This window comes from Mauremys mutica, chromosome 6 (assembly GCF_020497125.1).
Source record: "Mauremys mutica isolate MM-2020 ecotype Southern chromosome 6, ASM2049712v1, whole genome shotgun sequence".
Lineage (NCBI taxonomy): Eukaryota > Metazoa > Chordata > Testudines > Geoemydidae > Mauremys > Mauremys mutica.
In genome coordinates, this window is record NC_059077.1 from 19,749,752 (window position 1) to 19,776,182 (window position 26,431).

Genomic DNA, 26,431 nt, shown 5'->3' on the forward strand with positions numbered 1-26,431 from the left:
TCTCTTCTGCAATTCTAACCTGACAAAATATGTTGAAATAAAGGTTAGATGGTGACTTGTGAGCTCCTTCCTAATGAGATAATTCATTCATTTTCCTTCTACCCATGGCTCTCTGAAATGAAAGGCCCATGCTAATAGGAAAGCCAGTGCTGACCAGGCCTGAAGGTGCTGACCTTTGCTTCCCTGTGCCCTGGAGTGGGGGCAGAGGAGGGGGAATCTGGCAGTTCATGGATCAAGTGACCTCCGAGATGCTACAATGAGACCTGAGCACAGCGCAATGTTCCCATGTCCATCCTTCTCAATACACAGCTCATCCTGACCCAGCAAATGAGGGCCATTCCCATTGAAGGCAACAACTTTACTGGAGTCGGTGGTGCTGTGCTGGAAGGAAATTCTTCCTACACACACACACACACACACAACCATTGGGAATTTCTGTGCAGCTGCAGTGAATATATCATTGCAGACTGTGATCTATAAAGCTATTTACAATGGGGTAGTAACAAGCAACCTGTTTTGAAGTTAACCCGATCTCTGTGCCTTTTCCTACTTTGGTGTGTGTGTGTGTGTGTGTGTACCTATATTGCAATACATGCCTTGTTTTAAGCTCTGTTTTAGAGAGAAAGGGAAATAAAAAGATATATAAATTGAGTTTTGCATATATACATGTACATGTATATACAGCAAGAGAAAGAGGAATTGCACTGTAATTATTGATTTAGTTTTGCTGAAGGAAATAATACTTGCAATAGAGTAGGTTGGAACTGAGACCTTAATGGAAAACAGTTTTAAAGTGTACAGTGACGCCTGAAGATTATCCCAGATCTCTCCCTGCCCGACCCCCAAAATCACCAGATCTAATTAGTTTCATAATGAGATGATACTCCTCCAATTGCATCAAGGGATTAGCTTTTAGGCGATATAGGATTATGTCCCTCACACACCAGCGCAGGGCGATGGAACACAAAGTTTTTAATGGTCCAACCCTCTGTTCACGTGAGGAGGGGAAAACTTGAGGACCTTGGTTAAGTTCTAGCCAAAACCGAAGCGATGGGACCTGCTGCTTGTCCACTATAATTGCAGCTGTCTGCTGCATCAGTGAATAATTAAATCAAAGACCAGGCCTCCTGGCATTAAGAAAGATTAGGAATTGGGCGGAGTGGTCTTCTGAGATATTTCCTAACTTCATCAAATCTGCCTCCAGGGGAGAGGGGAAGGGGCCGTGTATACAAAATATGCTGCGTTAGAAAATCCAGGTGTGCGCTAAACACATTCATTCAGAGTCGTTTCTTCTTTTTCAGTTTGTCGCACGATGTCCTTTTCAATGCGTCCCTTCCCTGTGTTATGTTAGACATTTTATTGCTGCTAAAATCCAAACCCACCGGAAAAGTGGCTCTTCGGGGTGGAAGGAAGGAGTTCATTTAATTCCCTGCAAAGCTGAGCTCTTCTGCATTGTTACTGTTATACTTAAGTCAGCTGGGGAGCCGGATCCTGCGTTCACACTGGGAGCTCTGCTGAGTTATTGTTACTGTACTTACCTCTCAGACTAATCTGGCTGATTAACCCAATTTTTGCTGCTTTAAGAGTTTGTGGCTGATTTCCCCCTCCCTCATCCTTTGGGAGGGGGTGTTAAATCTCTGCACAACACTGACTGTTTTCAGCAGAGTTGCGGAGATTCACCCCCCTTCAGGACTCTGGGATTTGCTTCTGGAGAAGAATAACACAAACAAATATACATCCACAAAAGCGTGTCACAAAATGTTTCCTCCCTCCCCCGGGCGGACATGCCCGTTTCTCCCATAGAAGTCAAGGGGGCGTTAGGGAGCCCCCTGGGGACCCAGGATCGGATCCCAAGACTGCAAATGTCCAAGGGCTCTAAGGAGAGAGATCCCTTTTCAGTTGCCCGTCACTACATCAGCAGCAAGTTGCCAGCCTCAAGAACACACTTGGAAAAGGGTCTCTTGCTCAAACACATTTTCAGGGTTGCTTTTCTCCCTGCCTTCCTTTCTTCCTTGTTGTTTGCAGCCCGGTGGTGCACTGTCCTTCCACCCTAAACCCCTCACTCTTTGCAGATGACTTTAAAAAAAAACAGCTATTAGGAGTCTATACAGGCATATTCCCTTTGAATCAGGCATATTGCAAGCCAATGCAGCATGGTGCCCGGGGGTGGAGGGGAGAAGCAGGCAGGGAATTAATTAACCCGGGTTGATTTTTCCCCTCCCCCTTTGAATTTGCTTTCTCCGACCTCACCCCTGCTTCCATGCCTTCTAATCCAAGATTTTTAGGTAGCTGGAAAACCATCGATTCCTTCAGAAGCAGTGGTTTGGATCTGCCAGCATAATCCCCAGTGGGTTTCTAAATAGTATTTCAAATCGTGAAAGATCTTGTTACTGCAAAGTTCATTTAATTGCATGTATATATATATACAGCACTTTTATGTGTATTTGGTAATATATGTATACGAATACGTACACAGCCATATATATTCTCTTATATAGCCCATTCCCTATATATACTTGCTGATATAATTATGGGTGCTATAAATATTTTATTAATTTGGCCATTAGAAATTAACATTTAACTACCGTTCAAAAGCTATTTATATATTTTTCTAAGGCAATAGATAAAGACAGCTTTCTGCAGAAACGGCTGCACTTTTGTGACGGTTTGAAAGTCAGTGAAAAGCTCTTAAAAACCCCAGAGTCCCTTTTCAAAGTTTTGTCCAACAGTACTAAAAACGAGCAGCGCTCACTAGCCCTCTTTGCTTTCCTGGTGAAACTGCAGAGTTGTGGAAATCCAAAGATCACAGTAATTATGCAGCTAAATAACTAATCACACCGCTGTACGTGTCCTTATGTGTGAAGGTTTTACATAGAAATCTTTGGATTTAAATACACGGAGATGGAGATATAGATAAATGTCAGCAAACGGTGTGTATATAGATATAAAATGTTAACAAATGCTAACATTTAAAATCGAAACAACTTTTTAAATGTTTAACATCAGTTGTTTAAAAACAAATCCACTTTCCTGTTAATGAATAACCGGGAAAATTGTCCAAATGGAAGTCATTTGCTGATGCTGTAAGCATTCAATACACAAACATTTAAGTACTTCAAGTACTTTCCTGTTAAACTTCTATTGGCGTGGGTCGGTTGAATTTCCATGGTCAAAAACCTGTGCGCTTCCAGGGCAAATGAAACATTTAAAGAGGCAATAAATTAAAAGCGACGCCAGAATTTAGTGTCTAAGGCCAACTTTAGAAACATTTCCGCTTTCAGAGAGTTAAATTTGTCTTTTTTACAATCAACTGCAACTTTTGCCTTTCTTTAGAAAGGACAACAAAAAGATTTCACGCATAACTTGCCCCGAACAAAGAGACCTCACGCCAGTTTTTTCTGTTGTAGGCTGACAATGGGGGTGGGGGGAGGACCTAATTTTATACACACTTGGGGGCTAGTTCTGAAAACTAACTTGAGCTTTAGGAATGAATATAAAGTACAGATATATAGTTATGTAGCTGAAGCGCTTTAGGATCGACAGAGGAACGCGCAGTATAAGAGCTAGGTTTTATTATATGTAAAGTGTATATAGCTAGACTAAGTGTATCTGTAAAGTATAATAAAATATATATAGCTAGATAAATGTATATGGAAAGTATGATAAAGTATATCTAGCTATATACAAAGTATATCTTGATATAAAGTATATTTATAGTTATACCAATATGTCTATTTTTCTGTATAGCTATTTACAGATATAGATGTATGTAACATGAAAACAGAGTTGACCATTTGATGATTTTTTTTAATTAGGGGATTGACAATGTCTCCCTCAAACTCACAACAATTATCCTTATCCACAGAAAGAGGATACTTTTTAAATTGCTTTAAGCTGACTCCATGAGCTGCAGTTTGCATATGCACAAACAGAACGGATGGCAATTCACAACCTTTTCTTTTTTTTCTTTTCTTTTCTTTTCTAAATAAAATACTGAGCTGCTTTAATATTGAGGATTTTTTTTTCTTTTCTTTTTTTCCTTTCTCCTGTTAGGAATTTTCCTCCCTGATATTCTCAGAGATCCAAACAGACTGAACTTTCTCTGGTTCTGTCAAAAAGGTGCCATTTTCATCTGCCTTACCCCCAAAAAATAAATGGATGCAACCTTAAAAAAACCACAAAGATGATTATCGGGGTCCTCGATAAGATTAGCATAAAGCACAAGGACAACATTTCTCAAAGTTATCGTCTCTGCGTTACTGATTAAAATGGAGGAGGCGGAGGCTGCAGCGGGCTGGCACTGAGAAAAAGCGTAACACTGGTGTACTTGGCAGCAGCGAACTCAGCACCAACGAAGATCCAAACAATTCCCACTGCCCTGCATCCCGCTCCCTTCAGCTCAGAGCCCGGCTCACAGCCCTTGCGGGATAAGGCAGAAGAAGCTGGTCCCGCTGGTGCTGGGTCCGCAAATAGCCTCCTATTCAAAGCCAGCAAGTCCCATTCCTAACTCTGTGTCTAACTGGAGTTTGGCATAATTTGCTCTTTTTCCTCCTTCTTTCTCGCGCTCCCCTCCCCCCCGACCCCCGCAACCCCTTCCATCTATCAAAGTTGTAGCGGAGGAAGTTCCCAAATCCGTGCGAAGGCCAGAGCTGGATCAGAGCGATGGTTGTTGCGCTCTGGTTACTTCCAGATCCAATCTGGAGCTAAGAGAACTCATTGTCTGGTGGTCCAATACTTTCCCGGCTTGTATTTACAGTCCAACCCGACGTGATGAGTCCTGGCGAAGTAACAGCATAGCAAGCACCAACTGGATTAAAAACTGCACTTTTAGCCAAAACAAAAACTTCTCGCGTTTGGTTAACTAGGGAGGCGATCCTGCGCATTTCAGCCATTCCTCGCCTCCCAGCAGTTACCCAGGGAAACAATTCTTGTTCATGATCTAAATGGGTTTTTTGTCTCTATGCTGATCACATTTTTTTTTCACTCGAAAGCTGGCTTTATGTACTTTTCCTCTCCTCTTACACCTATTGACTGGTTAGATAGAATCCAGCTACCTGTGTCAGAAGATACACAGATCTACTTTGGAGATTATGTCTGTCTCTGTGTATGTTTACACCGCCATACATATTCATATAAATGTATACACACTCGTCAGCATAGTCCTCTTACTAAAATAGAATGTCGTGGTTAAAATGCAGCTCTCCAGTTTTAGGTAGTATAATGATTCTTCTGCCTCTCCTAAAAATTCCCCTACAATATTGAAATTGAATTTGTTGTCAGATTAATACAAACGCTTGGGGCCTTTCTGGAAAACCATTATCATTCACTGGCTAGAAAATTTGCTTTCATTCCTTTCAAACCCAACAACACAAACTTTCTATCTAATTCTCCTTAGCAGAATCAGAAAGGAAGAGGATTGACTTACCCCTGAATGGATGATTACGCTGGGGAAGGGGAACTTTTTGGAAGATGTTTGTTTGATAGCCGTACAGACAGATGCAATTCATTGGCGAAGCTGATTGCCAGTAACGCTATAGATTAGCATGGGGTCTGCAGCACACAGATTCTGATCAATACCCCTGCACTCACATGCCAGATGGTTTTGGTAAGGACAAAAATAAAGTAGTTCAAATCAACTCACTATTATTGTGTCTTTTTGTGCTACTCTAATAACCCTAGTTGGAGAATAAATGCTTTTTCTGGTCTTTCTACAGGCAAAGAATTGCAGGCATTTTTGAATATTCTGAAAATGGCTCAAACGGTCTCTAAAATAGCTGTGTGTGTTATCAGTAAGATAAGTAAAGACATATGTGAGTTGTGAGATTTGTTTATTTCTGTAAATATATATATGTATATGTATATATTGTTTATTTTACATTAATAATGTATGTTTGCCAGACTTTAATTGCTGATATATTTAATCTAGTTGAAAGTATTTATATCTCATTAATTTGCCTGAAGTCTTGATTTAAGAACAAAATAGAGCATGAAACACCTTATTTTCAAAATATTTGTATAAATGTCTACTTTTATCACACTGTTATGCACGGTGATTATACTCTCCAACCTATCTGTCATATTTAAAGTGGAATATTACCATGTGCTTTGCTATAACATTTTACAGCATAGTTTGGCCAAATATTATTAATGAGGGGATTGTATTGACCATACATCACACTTTCTGCATTGTTTACCGGTATATTGAAAAATCATTCAAACGGGGGGAAAAAACTCAATGGAATCAAAAGAGCAAAATATGGACTCTTAAATTCTGCAATGTGCAGTTTTCAAAGCACTTCTCGTGGCCTTTGGAGTTGTAGTTTTCATCTAATGGTAACTTTAAAAACCCCCACAAAATAAGTTAACACTTTAAAAAACTGTGACTGCCATCAAAATTGCCACTGTATAAATGAACCTGAATGGGAAGACACAATTCAATATTTTACTAAAAGGGGGAGGAGAGACTTCATTTAAAATTAGGACCTTAGTCTGTGGTTCATTCAGGCTGTGCCTCTCTCATGTAAATGTTTGCTAAGGGTAAACCTCAAAATGTCCCGTTTCCATTAGAAACTAAACGTGAAACCTGTCGAAATCCTGCCCGGTTGATACACAAAGAAAGAAATAGGATTGCATGATTTCACAGAGAAACCCAGTATTGATCCGGAGGTGGGAGCGTGCAACAACTCACCTTTAAACTCCATCACACGTGATCATTCTCAAGCCAGGAGTGCGGCTCACAGCGTACATCTTGATCAGGATAGAAAATAGGTTTATTTTAGTTTGCACAAACCCACCCCCGCACCTCAACACCACTCCCAGAAAAGGAAGAGAAATAATATGCTAATGCATTGATGTAAGAAGCGCTTCTTATTTGTCAGTGTGAAGATAGCGGGTCTAGACCTTTGCATATGAAGCACAGATTACAAAAGGCATTACTAGCACCTGTACTTCAATTTACTAAATAGATCTGGTGCAAGAGGGAAGGAAGGGTCAGTTAAGAGAATACTTGCACTGACCAGAATTCTCTAAGGTTGCCCCCGTAACATTACTGTATATTCATGTGAGGGGATGTTTTCTCTCTGTGCAGCTAGCAGGAGAAAGGGAAAGGTCAAGGGAGAGTCAGAAGTGTTTTCCAAATGAATCAAATCTTTTTCTAGCCAAGATGGCACATACTGTATTTTGGGCACTTTTTCTTCTTTTCTGATCAAGTTTTCTCTAACAGCTGGAAGTGGTTGGAAGGGGCTGCCTTAAGAAGACCCCCTGCTCTTCTTTTGACAGCTGATCAAAAGAAAATAGGTCACGCTTTTCAAACTTATGTCCACCCTGCCCTTAATTACTGTCTCTTTAAACAAAGGCAACATCTGCGCAACCTCAGCCTGTTCAAACCTCCAGAATAACACAGGGAAAGCAACCTGCTCCTCAAGACTCTGTTACTTTGGGGGACAGGCAGGGGCTGTTGGCTGCAATGCCCTTTCTCTGGGTGATTGTCTTTCTTCACGGTTTACAGAGGACACAGATTCAAGGAATAGATGTGTAGAGGGGCTTTTGAAGAGAGGAGGGAAAACTGAAAGACAGGCCCCGGTCATGCCTTCAGAATCCACTGATCCATTTCAGAACAGAATTAGGACTATGCAAAAAAGTGTATTACCTTCTGGAACGCAGAGATTTCAAAGCCATATGGCAGCGTGTGCTGCATAATGCCTGGCTGTTCTTGGGAGAAAAAGTGGTGCACAGCTTTTTAATAAGTCAAATGAGCCTGGAGCAGGCAGTTCGGACGTGCTGCAGAACTGGGGGGTGGGGGGAGCTGCAAAACTTTGTTACAACAAGTGATTAGTAATGTAGCTAGACTCTTTCGGGGCATTGTTTTTACGGAGTCCTTCACTTTAGTTTAAAATATTCATCTCTAAAGTGCCCAGAGCTCCAGCTTTGCTTTACAGTCAGCAAGGATCCAGAGAGACAGAATAGTGTAACAAACGAGCGATTTATGAGAATAAACTTGAGCAATTGCACAATTAAAACAATGCCTCTGTACTAAGTTGGCGGGCTCTGTGAAAACGCAAACCTCCCCCCCCCCACCCCGACTCTATGACGGGGTTAAAATACTGACCATCGGTTGGCAAGCACGGTGTAGAGACAGTTCTGGGGGATGGCGCGGGGGTTGCGCTTAATCACACTGTATTGCACCGTGACACTGAATTACCAGGCAGCGGCAAACGGTCGCTTACACGAGTATTTGTGTCAAGTCACGATTGTAGCATCTTACTTTTGACTTCTTATTGAGAGCAAATTCTGCATCCCTGATTCGCAGCTGCAGGGAGGGGGGGGCGCTTTCCCCTCGGAGACACAGCGCCGGCCTTTCCCCCGGACAAGGGGGGACGCTGCATCTTCCACGCTCTCGCCCTCTCCTTGACGTTTGATTCCAGTGGGGGGGGGGGAAGGAGCTCTGAAATCTCAGCCAAGCTTGACGCCTCCAGTCCCACCCACCCCCTTGCCCATTGGCGGGCTCGCCCCGACAAAGCCAGGGCTTAGCATTCCCTGCCTGGCCTCTGGCTGGGCTGCCTGTCAGTCCCGGCCCAAGCCCCGCCCCGCCGGGCTAGCTGGGTAGTTTGAGCAGCAAACCCACTCTGGACAGCTCCAGCTACCTAAACAGAAGACGTAAGAGGAGGAAAGGGCTAGGACATGGCGAGGGAACGGCGCTGGCCCGGCTGAGAGAGACTGGTGATTCCCCCCCCCTACACACACACACACACACGCACTCACACACACACACACACACACACACCCTCCCCCGCACACACACACACACACACCCTCCCCCGCACACACCCCCACACACCCACACAACTGAGAGGCCTTAACCCCCCCCGCCCCGCCCGCTCCGAGCATCCCGCCAGCCCGGCACCCCCATGGACTGAATGAAGGCTGCCTACACCGCCTATCGATGCCTCACCAAAGAGCTGGATGCCTGCGCCATGAACCCGGAGATGACCATGGACAGCCTGGGCAGTTTGCATGGGGCCGCCAGCCACGAGCAGGATCTGCTGGGCAGCCCCAGCCGCAGCGCCGGGTCGCTACGGGTCCACCCTCCTCCTTCGCACCAGGACTTGGCTTCTGCCTCTTCCCGCTCGGCCATGGTGTCCAGCATGGCTTCCCTGCTAGACGGGGCAGGGGACTACCGGCCGGAGCTGTCCATCCCCCTGCACCATGCCATGAGCATGCCCTGTGACTCCTCGCCCCCTGGCATGGGCATGAGCACCACCTACACCACTCTGACTCCACTCCAGCCCCTGCCGCCCATCTCCACCGTCTCCGACAAGTTCCACCACCCGCACCACCACCCCCATGCCCACCACCACCATCACCACCACCACCACCAGCGCCTCTCCGGCAATGTCAGCGGGAGCTTCACCCTGATGAGGGACGAGAGGGGGCTGCCGGCCATGAACAACCTCTACAGCCCCTACAAGGAGATGTCCGGCATGGGGCAGAGCCTGTCCCCCTTGGCTGGCACCCCCCTGGGCAACGGATTGGGGTCCATCCACAACACCCAGCAGAGCCTCCATAACTATGGGCCCCCCAGCCACGACAAGATGCTCAGCCCCAACTTCGATGCCCACACTGCCATGCTGGCCAGGGGCGAGCAGCACCTCTCCCGGGGGCTGGCTACCCCTCCTGCGGCCATGATGTCCCACTTAACCGGTATGCACCATCCTGGGCACCCTGGCCATGCGCAGCCTCACGGGCCCGTGTTGGCTTCCAGTCGGGAAAGGCCGCCCTCCTCCTCTGGATCTCAAGTTAACAACTCTGGGCAGTTAGAAGAGATCAACACCAAAGAAGTGGCCCAGAGGATCACTGCAGAGCTGAAGCGCTATAGCATCCCCCAGGCGATCTTTGCCCAGAGGGTGCTGTGCCGTTCTCAGGGGACCCTCTCAGACCTGCTAAGGAACCCTAAACCCTGGAGTAAGCTGAAATCTGGCAGGGAGACGTTCAGGAGAATGTGGAAATGGCTGCAGGAACCCGAGTTCCAGAGAATGTCAGCCTTAAGACTTGCAGGTGAGTGCTGGCACCAGTAATACTAAGTGCACAGGCAAATAGACAAGGTGTCCCAGCGAAAGAGCCACTGAAAAGTGTAATGTGATGCTGCGGGTACAGATTTTAGGCATAGCCTAGTGCTTGATGTATTCAAGAGGCTGGTTTTTTAAAGGAGCTTCACGATGAATAGATTGACCTTGTCGTGATTTAACGTCTCCCTTTAATATTCTTAATTTGACCAATTCCAGCTACTGGGTGCTACCAGACTGGCTTGTGTGATGGCACTGCTAAGAGGACAATGGTTTGGGTGTTTTGTTTTCACCCTGCTCTGTAATCTTGACACATGATCTAGGCTAGAATAATGCCGAGTTTTTAACATTTCCTATTGCACTTGGAAAATCCCTAATACATCCAGCAAAAGGCTGTTCGGTTTGACCCACAATAAGGATGTATGGAAGGTACATTGCATTCTTATTTCTAGGATAGAGGTGTTTCGTTTTGTTTATTTCTCTCGGAAAACTTCCTTGGACATAACGAGAGGTCCCGGGGTGGTGTCTGATGTAGTTCATCAATTTTAGGAGACGAAAAAGCATCAGATCCTGGGAAATCTGTTCTAAAGAATGGCGCATTTTGTGGGAGGCAGTTTTAGAATAGCTGCTCTCCCGGCTTTGAGTGCTTCAGTTTGATTTTTTCACCTTTAGCACCAGTATCTTTCATTTCTGGTAGAGGTAGCTGTCGCAACAACGCATTTATTAGACAAATCACAAAATGTGTATTTCCTTTGCGCTGCCGAGGTTGTGTGAATCATTTCAAAGTCTCCTAGATTCCTCAGTGAAAGGAAGCACATTAAGTGTGTGATAAATTACGTGCCGAGAAATTAAGCTATAGATTATTGCATCTAAAAGTATAAGGCTGCAATACCCTCTTTGCATACACAGGCGCTTATTTTTGTACAGAGCTCAGAGATGGATTTGAAGTCGAGGGAGAAGACAATCACACTTGGTATATTGTTCTAATGTGAGGTGAGCTGTTTTGTGCTCCCTCTGCTGTAATCAAAGAGAAGTACACCCCTCTATTGTTCTAAGATTACAAGAAATCGTCCATTAAGGCTGCTATTTGAGGGGAGTGGGGGATAATAATACAGATGGTTGAAAAATAAATCGCTATCCGGAAAAGTGTACATGGGATTATGTATAGATGTTTCTTTCCTTGATACAGTGTGCAGTGGAGGAGCGAACCAATAGAGTATTTATGCTTCAAAAATAGACTTGTTAAGATTGGAAGAACCTATATTCTGGGTTTTCACACAGTGAGGGGAAAGTGTTTGCCTAGATGAACATCTGCAGTCCTTTCAGCATTGCTTTGGCTCTGCATCTGGAAAGAAAGATATATAGGCAATAATTAACATATCTGCATTAATTAGAATTTGCTTCACTGTCCCATCACATTTTAACATATAAAAAATATTGGCAACCTGTTTTTGACACATATGAGCCCTTTACTACAAACTTGTTCCCATTATACATATATATATGTATATATATAATAGTGTGTGTGGCTCATTTTTATAGTGTGACAGCTGCATGTTTACAAATGCATTTTAGAAGGGATTTCTACTCTGACAACTGCCTCGTTCACCTGTGGTTGGATTGATTCCAATCTGTAGCAATTAATCGTTTGGTATTATTGATTAGCGGAGGGTAAATAGGAAACAACCTTTCGGAAAGATTACTTTTTGCTTCAAAATCCACCCTCCATTTGTGCGCAGTGGGGGTGATTGTTGTTGTTGTTTCCTGGTTGTGAATTTCTTTCTGGAGCTTCTGAGATGATTTCTTACTAATTATAATTATTGATTATTATTATTATTCGTAGTAGTAGTATTTGTAGTATTACACACTACATCATGGAAAGAAACGCAAAAGGTAGGGGGAGTTCTGTGCGTTATTGTTGTTAACAATGTCCCATTGAAACCTGGTGTGAGATTTGAAATCCTTTGTTTCTAGTTGTGTGTGTTTGTGTGTGTGTGTGTAGTTGGCACACTTTCTAACAATGCAGTTTGGAAACACTATACAATGAAAGGCAAGTTCCACTCCCTTCCTCTTTTCTCATTCTGTCTTAGGGACAATTCATGTGTGAAGTCCCGAGTGAATAGATCTCTTTGGCCTATCTCAGTGGTCAGTGGGACTCTTGCAGTGCGTCTCTTTGGTAGTAGTGTAGCTATATGGCAAGCTTTGTGTGAACCACGATTTTTTCCCCAAGTGCAATGTACAAAACAGAGAAGTTGGGGCTCTATTCGGATGCATGCAGAGATACCGTTTGGAATTGGTGAGAGTTGCTAAAATTGCAGGATAAGGTATGATCGTTCACTTGAAGTCCTGAATAAAGAAGAGAAGCATATAAAATATATGGCTCTTGAGAGGCGTTTAAATAGATGTGTGCAAGTATCTGGATTGTATCTAGTATCTAAAGTAAGGTGAGATTTTGCCATGTATTGTGTGGTGTTATTAACAACAACAAGTGTGTTAAGGACTTACTGTATATCATCAGAGACTATATTTTGGTCAATAGATCACTCTCCCGTTGTAAAATATGCCGTAGCGGGGATTTGGGTAAGTAGGTATTGTAGCTACAGGGGCTGGGGGGAGAACAGAAGCCATCTCTCCATGCATTATTGATAGAAATCTCTGCACGCCCCACAACTGGAGATGCCAGCGTCACTTTCGTGTGGGTTAAACAGGCACAAACCTGGAGCCTGGGCTTTCGGGTCTAAATCCACCACGGAGAGTCTTCGAGATTTCCAGGGGGAAGGAGGCGCCCCAAAGCCACCTGGGTACATTCATTTTTACAGCAGTGCTGTGGGCTTGGTCATTTTCCCCCTTCGATTCCAATGGCCCCGTCTGGCTGGGGGAGGGGGAAAGAGCTCAGGAGTGGGAAGGTGATTTTGTTCTTGACTCCGTAGGCTATTAAAAATTCATGGTATCTTCTCTAACACACCAGGGCGAGATGGGCGGCGGGGGTGGGGGGTGTATTTATTCCTTCGCCTTTTCAGCGTTATGAATGTATCTCGCTGCAGAGTCTGTGTTTGTCTGCGGCGATGTGATCCTGGAAAGAAACGGTCTGTGGCATCAAAGGGGAGAAGTAGAATCAATTCTGGGATCTTTTCGGAAGGAGGCTTTCGAGGAGCGGGATGCACGTTTAATGTTACTAATCAAATTATGATGCCTTCGAAGCGGAAGAGATCACGCGTTAATGGTTTTCACCTTTGTGATACAATCACTTACGCGCGCGCACACGAAATTGAACGATTTTCAATTAGGGAAACATCACTAGTGAAGGCAGAGGGGATCTGCATACAATAATGAGGTGACGAATATGCCAGTTGCCTTATCTACATCGGGGAAGAAATTAAAACTAAGGCCAGTCATCTGCTGTAGCTTTCATCGGGCGGGAAGGGGGGGGGGGAACTGTCGTGGCGCTCATTCTAACATGCGACTTTTCCTGCAGGGATCTGTAATAGCTCATTTAGGAAATTGTCATTTCGACTAACATCCCGCGTGTCCCAGCCTGTCTCTCGACAAAGGAGCGCCGTTCGCATGGCGGGTGCACTCCCCAGATCCCTGTAACTGACGTTATTTTCCGGGCACAGTTCTAGACACGGTCCCTTTGACACCAAGACACTAAGTGGCGAGCTCCACATTCCAGACCCTATCCTGAGCCTGTGGAAGTCAATGGGATTTCTTTTTTTCAGAGTAGCGGCCGTGTTAGTCTGTATCGGCAGCAAGAACAGGAGTACTTCTGGCACCTTAGAGACTAACAAATTTATTTCAGCATGGGATTTCTGCTGCTTTCTGGGACGGCAGGATTGGGCTCTAACTTTTCATATGCGAAGCCCTGTTCATTGATGCTAGCCGCACTCCTTCCAGCTAAACCCAGAGAGGGTAGAAAGGATGTAAAGAGCCGCATCTAATAGTTGTTAATGATTATGGCTAAGAGTTCCTACTTTTTTAACCCATTCCTGTAATTACATTAGACAGAGCGTTCACATTTCTCTGTAACTCTTTCAATGAGAGAATAGATATTTCTGAATACGTTTGTGTATGGACACACAGAATCTCAGATCTAGCTGCACGTGTGGGAATACACATATGCCTATATGTGTAGCCACATCTTATCCTATAATATCATATTGCAATATTCTATTATAACCAATGCAAAACATAATCCTGTACCTACGGTGTCAAGTCACTGTAGTCACTATGCACCTTGCGCCCTATAGAAACGTGTATTAACATTTGTACATAACACAGACATACTTTTGCTTGATGAGCTGATCAAATTAATAATTGAAGAGCTAGCTCACTACTGTCCTTGTCTTTTCCAGTCCCCTGTGAATCAATAACACCTTTCTAATATGCATTAGTGCTGGGTCCCTGAGAGCATTGAGGGTAGGAGAGAGAGAATAGCACACGCGAAACAACCCGGGGAACAGGATCCCATCAAGCGAGAAGGCTCCAACATTTATTTTTATTCCAGTCTTTCCAACCATGTGGTTATGTCACTTTTCTCAAACCAATGTGTATATGGAGGGAGATCGATGCTGATAATGTTTAGAAGATTAAAAGAGCATTAATGCTGGCAACAGTAACATAAACGTGTGGACCCAGTTTTCATTGATCTGGAACCTGATCCGGCTTGTTTCCAGTAAAGCTGATGGCGCTGGCTTTCCCAGCACAAGACGTGTGTGTGTGTGTGTGTCTCGCAATCACTCCCTCTCCCCATGCCTAGCTGCGAATCTTCCCAAAACGTTGGCTAAGGAGCTTGTGAAAGATAATGGCCAGCATGGAGATTCACCCTACGAACCAGGTTTCGGTTCCCCGAGGGAGTCGATCCTGCAGCCCTGTGGGGAAGCAAGCGGTGGGTCGGGCCTCGGGCTCGCTGTCCCCCGGGAGTGATGCCCAGAGGTGAGCACACGGCTGGGTGCTTTGCTTCATTGCGGTACTAAGCGAGCAGAAGGAAAGGCCGGCGTTAGGGGGGACGCTTTTCACTTGGACCAGTACAAAAATGACCCCCTGTGCCTGTCTCATCTTCCTAGGAGATGGCTCTCAGTGTGAAAGCTCCCAGCTCCGAGCAGAAGCTGTCTGACACTGCATCAGGCTGAGCAGGCTAATGGGGACAGATTGAAGTGGGGCTTCCATCACCCCTTCTTCCCAATTCCTTCTCCAAGCCCCCAAATTTGGAAAGCTGCTGCTGTGCATGCGCAGTCATTGCTTTCCCTAACTTGCTTACAAACTCTGCATACTATAAATGACTGTGTACGTGATGTCCATGTAAATACAGCATCCCAGCCTTAACTAGTCACATGAGCTAACAAGGGGTTTCTGCTCTGAGATCAATACAGAGGGATTTAAAAACTCCCTACACAGGTAAATTACACAGTAGACAGTTGCTCGCTGAGCAATAACAAACATTTTAAACTCTTCTGAATAATCGGCCTTCAGTCTGTTTTTCTACCTCTTTGTGCCCATATTTTAAAGCTTCCGTTTTTTAAAAGCACAACCAAATATTTTGGGAGTAACGATCCGATGAACCCAAAACACAAAAGTTTCAGCGTTAAGGGTTTCTTTGACACCCTAGCCACGAGGGAATGGGAATTATTTCACTTCTTGACTCCACTCCTAAATGAAGGAGTGTGGCATCTGAAAGCCCTACCCACACTTGTGGATAAGGAGGAAATTCCAACTTTAAACTTGAATATATTTTTTGAGGTTTAGGTAAAAAAATATATATTTGATCTCTCTCTCTCTCCCTCTGTGTGTGTGTGTGTATGTCGCACACTCACGCACAACACACACGTTCTTGCTATATAGTTCTTTCCACCCTTCTCACAAAAATATTTCAGTTCAGAACAAAACCAAATGTATACAGTGGATCCGAGTTTGTTTGCTTGTTTATGGCTAAAATGGTGGGGTTTTGCGTTTGTTTGTTTGTTCGTTTGGTTTTGTTTGTTTTGATATTTCGTTTTGTAAAGGTATTTAGATCGCCACCCAAAGAATTTTCTGTGTGTTTTAATTGGAAGTACCCAAACATTCTTTTTTTTTTTTAAAAACTTTACATATAACAAACTAAAACCAAACATAAAAACTCAACAACGATAAATCTATCTCCCCCGATTCTCCTTCTAAATGGTGCTCTCCAGGCGTTTTCCCCTCGTGGGTCGGTGGGTGTCCTCTGGAACGGAGCGAGGTCGGCAAGGGACTTGTTTGTCGTTTCATTTTTGTCGCCTCCTGCACGGAATAGTTTGGCAAGTCCCTAAAGCCGCGGTTCTCAGCGGATCCGAGCCGGGCTGCTGGGAGATCCTGGCTCGCCGGGTGTAGAAGAGGGGAACGGCTTAGCCCAGACCTAGCCCGTGTACAGTGTCCGACGAGACACGATGGGCAGCTTTGGGTTTCCAGCCCTGCCACCAGTGTACTCCTCCCGCTTCTCCTTCCAATCGCATTGCCGCCGGCTCTGGGACGAGCTGCTTTCTGGAAACGCGAATCCCCCCTCCCCGGATCCGGGATGCTTTGTAAACGTGCACAGACTCCGAGCGGACCGGAGCGTGCGGCTGGGCTGGAAGATACAGATGGTCTAACTATACTGTGCTCTGGCTCGCCGGTAAAGCCGGGGCGCGTTTACTCCCTGAGCTCAGGTGGTAACAGTGAAACGCCTCGATGGGTTTTTTTTTGTGTGGGATTTATTTAATTATTGCTTATAAATCCTATCCCCTCTCTCCCTCCCTCCAGCAGCCCACTTTCTGTAACCGTGGCCTGAGCATTTTGTTGCTTGCCTGTAGTGCATTGTAAACACGCAGCAGGAAACCCCACCGGTTCAGGGAGCACGTCGAGGGCAGCCCTTGCGTGCCAAGAGTGCCCTGTTTCACGCACATCCCATCCCAGCCCCCATCTCTGCCATGTGCCCGTCCCGCCTGGCGCCTGATTCTCCCGGGGAGAGGAGAACCGCCGGGAAGGACCTTTGTAACTGACAGCGGTCTCTGGAGCATTGATTTCTGGCTGGCACGTGTGACTATGCAGTCTCATGGCCTCGGTGTTTGCTTTTCCTTTCTCCTCTTTCTTCTTCCTTCAACCCTGACTTTCCCCTGGAATGAGAGGAAGAACCCAAACGCTGCTCAGGTTACAATAACGCGCGCTCCTCATGCTGTCCTCTTTCCTGCCAGTTCTTCTCCAACGTAGCTAACCTATGTTATCTCCCTGGAGAATCCCGTCCCTGCTTGTCAGGTAACGCTAGCGGTGTGGCTGAACCTAGTGTTTATTTTTTTCATAGATTATGAACAGGTCGGTTGCTCTTCTCCAACCGTTTCTGTACTTGAATGATCAAAATTGCTTAATAGCTTTATGGCCTCCCTGGGTATAAAACTATCTGCAGTGTTTGCCCAGCTCTTAGAGATGTAGAAGAAGCTCAGGCAGCACAGATTTCAGTCATGATCTCAGATTTATTGAACTAGGTGAATATAGCTAAAGCTCACTATACACAGATTGCTATGGGTCAAATCCCATTAATTTTGCAATTGATTTTAATAGGGCCAAGATTTGGCTCCCATGTCTCTGTTAACAAATTAGTTGTTCATCGAATGTTTTGAAGATACAAGAACATTATTTCCATTGCCTCAGTGTGTGTGCATGTGTGTACAAATCTTTCCAAAAGTTTTCTATAGTGTAAGGTCATGTATGTATTAAAAGGACAAAGCTTGAGGTAATAATATTCTAAGGAAAGGCCAGAATCTCAAATAACAGTTGTCAGACTGTCTAAAAATGGCTGTAAGAGTTTATAGACCACATTGCACACAAAGGGGCCAGTTTGCAATGCTTACCAGGATAAACTCCTATTGTTTTCATTGGGAATTTTTTCTTTGTAGGGCCTGAAGAATCAGGCACAAAATATTCAAAGGGAAGATATATTTGTATTCATGCAGGGCTACTCTATATCATTTTAGGATGAATTATTCTCATGCAAGCATGCAGACATTGTTTGGGTTATAAGCATACCTCTAAAGTAATTTAATCGCACTTGGACCTCAGCTCGTGTAATTAAATATACATATACTTTTTCCTGCAGGAAGAAAATAGTTTAAATGTATATAGGCTATATTTACTTTGGAGCATGTCACAAGTACTAATCATATGGAACCAGGAAAGGGAATGGGAACAGTTAAGGAAAAAGAATCAGACTTTTTATAGAGGACAAAATAACTATAATTGTTTTTAACGAGGAAGGAATGTGCACTCCTGTGCATCCACCTCCCTTTTTCAGAGTGTTTACCATCTCAATATGTAATGTAGGCACCCCCTCATCGATTCATTTCTGTTAATATTATATTGACTAGGAACCTGCAATCCTTACTCAACCAAAAGTCCCACAGAAGCCAACGGGACTTTTGCCTGAATAAACAGTGCAGGATCAGGTCTTATGAATAATAAAATAGCCATTTGCAATTGGAGTCCTGCCTGGTGAGGATTGCTGGCTCAGGAGTGGCCAAAGTGCTGGTTCTACAGAATTGCCCACCAGCTTCCCCAGTCAGTTGGGTTTGGTTTGGATTCTTTGGACCTGATTCTAATCTCCCTGACACAGATTGCAGTAGCAGCAACACTACTGAAGTCAATGGATTTACATTGGTGCAAAACAAGTAAGAGTTCAGAGTTAGGCCCAGTACATTGGTTTGAATGCTCAGACCCTGACTCTGCTCTGTCTGAAGTCATTGGCAAAGCTTCCGTTCATTTCAGTGGCAGCAGGAGCAGGCTATTTGTTTAGTGATTGTGCATTACTACCCTTTTTTAATTTTACTGGTTTAAATGTACTTTCGTGCAGTGTTCGGAGGTGCCTGTGTTATTAATTAGTTAATTATACCATTAGGTGAATGACTAAAGTCAATTTATTAAAAATAATAACAATAATGATCATTAATCATAATTATGATGCAAGCATGTCCTGTGTTGACTGTAGGTTCCAACGTTCCTAAGTCCTTGGATCAGACTTTCACATTAAATATAAGAGGGCAGCTTCAATCTGCTCCATTTTATGCAAATTGATATGACCCTGGGACTGCTGCCCAGTTTCCAGTACAGCCCCTTCAACTGGCAAACTCCTTATCCCCCTGGTTTAAGCGGGAATTCTCTGAGTCTGTTAGAGAATCTGTTGTAAACACAGATCCATTGATTTGCATTTGTCAGAAAGGAAAGTTAAACCAGTGAAAAGAGAAGCTCTTTATTGTTTTATGCAGGGCCAGGGAAACCTTTTGTGTTGATCCTATTGATCCAATCTTTCCCTTTAAGGAAACCACATAGTTAAAGACCCCCCATTCAATAGATTTATCCTTCATGCTTGCAATATTCTTTTAAGTGGTCTCATCTAGGGTAGTATGGCAGCATTAAACCTGAGATCCAAACAAAAGGCAAGATAGAAAAATACAATGGGATTTTAAATATTGGAAAACTAAGGGCCCATCCTGAAGCCTTTGTCCCAGTAAAACTCCCATTGAAGTCAATGCTGAAGTCAGTGGGAGTTTTGGCTGAGAAAGGACTTGCAGGGCCAAGCCCTAAAATATTTGCCAAAATGTGCAATTATTTCTCCTTCAGATACTGTATGTTAATTTTTATTGAGTCTTCAGTGTATTTACATGTTGGAAAGCACATGTACAAATATTCTTACAAATTGTAACATAGCCTTAATACATGAGTTTTTCACTTGTATTTCAATGCCAATTTGTTTTTCAAATGTATGTCCAGGCCAGAATTTTGAACTGCTCAATTTAAGTATAGAATATATTGAAACCAATGGATTTGCAACCACTTGCACCAGCTGAGATCTCTTCCAACGAGTTTTCATGTGGCATTTTGGGGGTAGATCTGATGTTAGATGGGCCCTGGGAAGAGTCCATAGGATTGTAAGAATACGACATAGTACAGGAATGACTGCTACATTCCTTGGACAATACTAACGTGTTGTGCTAATTCCAATAACTACAGACTGTGAAAGGCTCTTTCGCTTACAGCACTAATCTGCTAGATCAGTCTCACTAATTCTGTGGCCTTTTAACTGCATGAATAACAAATAAGGAGACATTCTGTTTTAATTCTCTATTTGATCTGGGCTTAATTGTGCAGTTCTTAAATTTTTGTCACGATGAAAAATATTAATGATCCCTAGGTGAGTTAATGCATTTATCTGTTTAGGGAGTTCAAAGGGCAGAGTTCAACTATGGTTCAGGTTAATTGAACACAAAGCCATATCCTAATGTCTGTGTTGCCTGCAAAGTACTAAAAGTCAGAATATTATCACTTAGAAGGTGCACCAAATCTCTGTTAAGCAAATATTGCACCAAATGTAAGGTAAGCAGACATATGAAGAATGCAATTAAAATTGCCCTCATTACTAAGTCTTATGTAAGTTACCAAGCTCAACTTGGTTATGAAATGCCTGGTAAAACCTTGTCCCCTTGGGTGAGAAGTGTTTTCTCAATGGCAAATTGCTTTATTGGTACCAGTGACCTGTAGAGCAGCTGCTGCAGCTTGGACTGAAAATTAGCTCTCAGAATAATGTGCTCCTATTAAAATGGATAAGACATTTGTTTACACAGTCAGGGCTTGCAGCAAGTGCAGTTAACCCCATCCCAATTGTTTGCTGCTTTGAAAATTCAAGGTTCACAATTAGCCCTAGTGTACAAAAAATGATAGTTCATAGAGAGGGCAAAACACTGGGTAAGACCAATCCTGCACTCTGTAAATACTTCTGATTTTTCTGGGCTGATCAGCAAAGTGCTTGCATAACTTGTTTGCATTTCCTGATTGCTGAATCATGTTACTGATGATGAAACATTTTTGTACCAAAATGCCATCAATGATTCATCTATGCAAAATACATCCACTGTCCACTTTTTATTTATATTCACTTGATCACTGTGCATTTCAGCAAACATGAATCTGCAAACAGTGCTTTTATTTGGAACATAGTCTGGATAAATGCAGGATCAAGATGAAGACAAATATGCAAACACTACAGGAGACAGACATTGAATTCTGAGCTACTGTTTTCCCAACAGAGGTGGAAGAGTCCCTTCATAGCACCACCTACTGGTGGCTTTATTGTCACATAAAAAACGCCACACACACACCCAAAAAAAAAAAAACGGGCCAGACCAGGGGTCCATGTATCCCAGTATCTGACAGTGGGCAGTGCCAGATGCTGCCTTCAGAGGGAATAAACAGAACAGGGCAATTTCAAGTGATCCATCCCCCATCGTCCAGTTGCAGCTTCTAGCAGTTGGAGGGTCAGGGAAACCTGAGCATGGGGTTGCATCCCTGACCATCCTGGCTAATAGCCATTGATGGACCTGTCCTCCATGAACGTATCTAATTCTTTTTTGATCCTTGGTATATGTTTGGCCTTCACAACATCCCCAGGCGATGAGTTCCACAGATTGACTGTGTGCTGGGTGAGGAGGTACTTCGTTATGTTTCGTTTTAAACCTGCTGCCTACTAATTTTATTGGGTTACCCCCAGTTCTTGTGTTATGTGAAGGGATAAATAACACTTCCTTATTCACTTTCTCCCGACCGGTCATGATTTTATACACCTCTATCATATCCCCCCTTAGTCATCTGTTTTCTAAGGTGAACCCATTCTCTTTAATCTCTCCTTGTATGGAAGCTGTTCCATACTCCTAATCACCTGTGTTGCCCTTCTCCAATTCTAATATATGGTTTATGAGATGGGCTGGCTAGAACTGCATGCAGTATTCAAGGTGTGGGTTACTTTGGATTTACATCGTGGCATTATGATATTTTCTGGTGTATTATCTATAAGCTGCAAAGAGTCCTGTGGCACCTTGTGGACTAACAGACATATTGGAGCATGAGCTTTCGTGGGTGAATATCCACTTCGTTGGATGCATGTGGGTATTCGCCTACAAAAGCTCATGCTCCAAAACATCTGTTAGTCTATAAGGTGCCACGGGACTCGCTGCTTTTACAGATCCAGACTAACACGGCTACCCCTCTGATACTATCTGTAAGCTGTTTATCTTCAGAAAGTGGCCAAAAAACTTAAGCACTTAAATCCATATTCAAGCACCTAAATAAAGGAAGTTGAATTTTCAAAGGTGCTGAGCATGCACAACTTCCATTTACTTTAATGGAAGCTATTAGTACTCAGCACTTTTGAAAGTTACTGAGGCCCAGATCCTAAGGGATTTAGATGCCTAAATCCCATTGATTCCCATTGGAACATCTGGGCCTAGCAGCTTCTATTAAAGTCAAAGGAAGCTGTAGATGCTCAACATCTTTGAAAATCAGGCCACTTTGAGATAGAGGCCTAAATAAGGATTGAGGTGACTATAAGAATTCTGCTTTGAAAATCTTAGCCATGAACAACATTCACTGTATGCACAATTGCTGGCAAAGTTATGCTGTCCTGTTCTGGTTCTTAGACCACCCTCAACCCCATGGTATCTGAGCACCTTCCAGAGGTGCATTAAGAGATATGGCTAATATCTGTCATGTGTGATTTGCTTTCGCTCTCTTTCTCATGCTTTTCCCAAGGGAAAAATTGTGTGTGCAATGGCTTTTATTATTGTAGTTGTTGTTAAGTGATAGATATATATTACTATTAGCAAAGGCAAGGTCAAAGAAGTGTACCTTGCATTTGGTACAGAAAGAGGTGAGGTTTGTGGTGGTACTTCGTTCCTGTGGAAGTTTGTTCCACAGTCTTGAACCAGCACCCAAGAAAGCTCTTCTTCCTCTTTCTTATATTAACTGCCTATCTGCTACACAGATGCAGTGGTGATTTCCCCAAGACTGAAATGCTTCATCTGCTGCGACTATGCTTTATTGCTATATGGTAAAATCATGTATTTGTATGTAATGGGCAATATCGTGGAACTTCTGTGGCCAGTATAAGATATTCACTAAGATTAGAAAATTCAATATGAAATTTTTTATCAACAAAGGAAGACGATAACAGACAGAAGTTCATGCCATTAAATTCATTAAAAAGTTAAGACATCTTAACAGCAATTACAGAGAAATTAGAGGAGCACACTGGGATACATAATAGCATTCTTTGGCAATGTGAACTAAATGTCCTGAATGCCGTAGCTGTGTGGAAGGCAAGTGTGTGCTTGCATTTCTTTGCACAGTAATACCAGGCATGCAAATGTTTTTTACAACTGGATCTTCATGTTAATTTCAGTACCATGAACAGTTACTGCTTTGCAACCTCAAAAATATCAGGCCAGTGTTCTTCCTAAGAGACTATGTGGGATAAGAGATGGGCCAGCCCCAGATCTGCATGTTCCTGCAGACCGGAGGGCTCAGTCCTAGAGGTTCTTTCTTCTCCCTGGGATTTGCTAAGTAGGCCCTTTGAGGGCTGGTTTAATAAAGAACTAGAAAGGGGTTAGGATACTGGGACATCTTTCTTATTTAGATAAGGAGAAACCTGTTGGTGCAATTTCTAGGACACACACAGACATTTATATTTATTTCACTGCCTTCAGCAGTAAGAATAAGGATATAGTTTTGCTATGACTTCCTTATCCTCTAGATGGTCTTTGAATGCATCGTGATTCACTGTTCATTGGTGCATTTTTACCATCTATGTCAGTATGTCTGTCGATATTTTAGCTAAATTTTTGAATGGATTTGTGGGACTGCATATTTTATTTCCTGTAGATGTAGCTGAAAATTAAGAAGTTACAACATATATAGATATTAAAGGAAATACGTAAAATATTTATAAATAGTATATGTTTATAATAATAATCTCTTGAATTGTATTTTTAATGTTGAACTAAATATCTCAGTTCTTATAAACTGTCTTGAAGGTGCTTAGTGTCTCCAAATGTTAGAAGTAGCCTCACCAGATATGTATTGGTGGGTAGTACCTGCCATCTATGTAAGAAATTGTGTTGCCATGTGATAAATTGCATTTATCATGTGCCAGTTTTTTAAAGCAACCACTAGGCCTACCTTATTGCTCCATCTGATCCCCAAACACACTGATCACAATTCTGCTCTCCTTTTAATTGAAGGTCATCTCTATTAACCAATGAGTTTTTGTCACTCTCTTGATTGGTTGCTGAATGCAGGTCTGACTCTATTTTTCATTAGATGTATTTCTATTTTCCTCTCTCTCCTTTTTTTTTTTAAATCACTCTCTGTATTTTTTTTCACTCTGGCTATTTCTGGTCTCTGTTTCTTCATTAGATTTTTTTTCTCAGTCACTCCTCTTTGCTTCTTGGCCACTAGCATTCAAGCTGAACTTCCAAAGCTCTAATGTTCTAAAGTAGGCAGAACGTATTTTCCCATCCCTAATTCACATTCAGGCAAACTTGCAAAAGGAGAACAAAAGTGTTCTTTGTCAATCACTCTCTACTGTCCTTCTCCCCGTGTTCTTCATGAGGATAGGTAGGCTTGACTAAGACTTATACTTCTGAAGGATGCCTGTAGGTGATTCAGAGGAGCACACCTACTGGTGGTCCTTGCTACACTTATGGAAAAGATATAGTATGTGCGGCCCTCAGCCACAAACTGGAGGTCATGCCTCCATCCCTTCCAGACACACATCACTCAGCTATGGCCAGCCTCCCCCACTGCACCCTCCTCTGGGGCATCTAACTCTAGTACTAGCAGGCCCCTCCTTGGTTCAGAGAGATGAGCAGCCCTTTTATGGCTGCCTTCAGAATGGAAGCTGTTAGGGTGGAGAGGGCACCTCTAGCACAAAGGCAGTCATAATTGGGACATGAATGTCTTGAGACAACATTAGGTTTGTGTGTGCTAGATATTATCTTTTTCTCCCTGATGAAAGATCCTGATGTGCAGTCCTGCTCCTGCATCCTTTTCCACACAAACGTCTCATTGATTTCTGGGTGAGTTTTGCATGCAGGATTCTGCTCCTCTCTCAGGTGGGTTTAGTAATAAGGCAAAATATTCAGGAGTCAACCAGCCATTGCATTGATTTAGAAGGAAAATGCAAAAGAAAAAAGCCATTAGGAGAAAAATAAAGCACAAAAATCAAGCAATTACATTGTGGAAAAGTGGGTTCAAAATACTGGTGAAGTGTACAGCTGAAAAAGTTTTGGGCTAGCACTGGATGCAGGCTATTTCTTAAGATCCACATTACCTCTTAGACCAAAATTGTCTCTAAATAACTGAGGCAGGGGGGGCTCCAGGCCCCAGCACACCAAGCAGAGCGCCCCCCGTGGCATGCCGCCGTGCTTGGGGCAGCGAAATGTCTAGAGCCACCCCTGAACTGAGGAATGTATTGATGAGTTGGGCATGCTTTTTTCCAGCAGATCTCCTCTGGTGATATGGAGAGAGAAAAAGCTACGGGCTAGGCTGAGCCATCAGGCTCATCCCGGATTCAGGGATGGCACAAAGGAGAGGAAGAGGTGCTCCAGGAAGGGACTGTTCTGCAGAAAGACAATTCCTCCCCTGCTCCTCTTTCCTCTGGGAGGGGGGAAGTTGCTACATACCTTTCTGGATGTGCAGATTACTCTCCACTCTACTCCCTTCCCTGCCCTTCTTTGCCCCCACCCTGCCCACTTGCTCACAGTGAGATGTATGAACAGCCCCTGTTGGTCCCCTCAGTAGCAAAAACTACAATCTGACTTAGTTGCCGTTCCTCAGCTGAGAAAAATCCCCTCCCCCAACCATCCTTAGCAAGGGCTGGGGACAATCTACGTAGGCCCTTAATAGAAAGACTCTCAGGGTACGTCCCCACTACTTGCCAGATCGGCGGGTAGCAATCGATCTATCAGGGATCGCTTTATCATGTCTCATCTAGATGCGATAAATCGATCCCCGAATGCTCTGCCGTCAACTCCAGAACTCCACCAGGGCAAGAGGCGGAGGCGGAGATGACGGGGGAGCCGCGGCCGTCGATCCCGCGCCATGAGGACGGGAGGTAAGTCAATCTAAGATACGTCAACTTCAGCTACGCTATTCTCGTAGCTGAAGTTGCGTATCTTAGATCGACACCCCCCCGCCCAGTGTAGACCAGGCCTCAGTGACTTCAGATCAGGCCTATAAATAGCTTAGTTGCTGACTATAAAAGTTTTCCAGTCCAAACATTACACATAAGGACTCACATGCACAAAAGTCCACTAGCCCCCATTGTATCCCATTAACATGAGCCATTCTGAGTAAGTCATTATTCTCTCTTATCAGTCATGAATCACAATCTCTGGAAAACATAGGACTAGGAATCTGGAGATCTAAGTACCACTCCTGCCACTGACTTCCTGCGTGACTTTTGACAGGTCTCAGTTTTCCCATGACAGAATTACATTCACTTCATGGAGGTGTTGGGAAGGCCTAATTCTCTGCTGATTCTGAAGTGCTCTGAGACCTTC

The 26,431-nt window shown here is 43.6% G+C and overlaps 1 protein-coding gene across 3 annotated transcripts in view; it reads left to right on the forward strand.

The window, feature by feature from the left end:
* The first annotated feature begins 8,885 nt into the window (after window positions 1-8,885).
* The window catches only part of ONECUT2 (one cut homeobox 2), a 133,249-nt gene continuing 115,703 nt past the window's right edge, over window positions 8,886-26,431 (forward strand). For all 3 annotated transcript variants that reach the window (XM_045021147.1, XM_045021146.1, XR_006580434.1), the window contains exon 1: window positions 8,886-10,053. In XM_045021147.1, coding sequence (XP_044877082.1) covers window positions 8,916-10,053 — 1,138 coding nt within the window. In that variant the 5' untranslated portion in view covers window positions 8,886-8,915. The remainder of the gene's footprint in view (window positions 10,054-26,431) is intronic.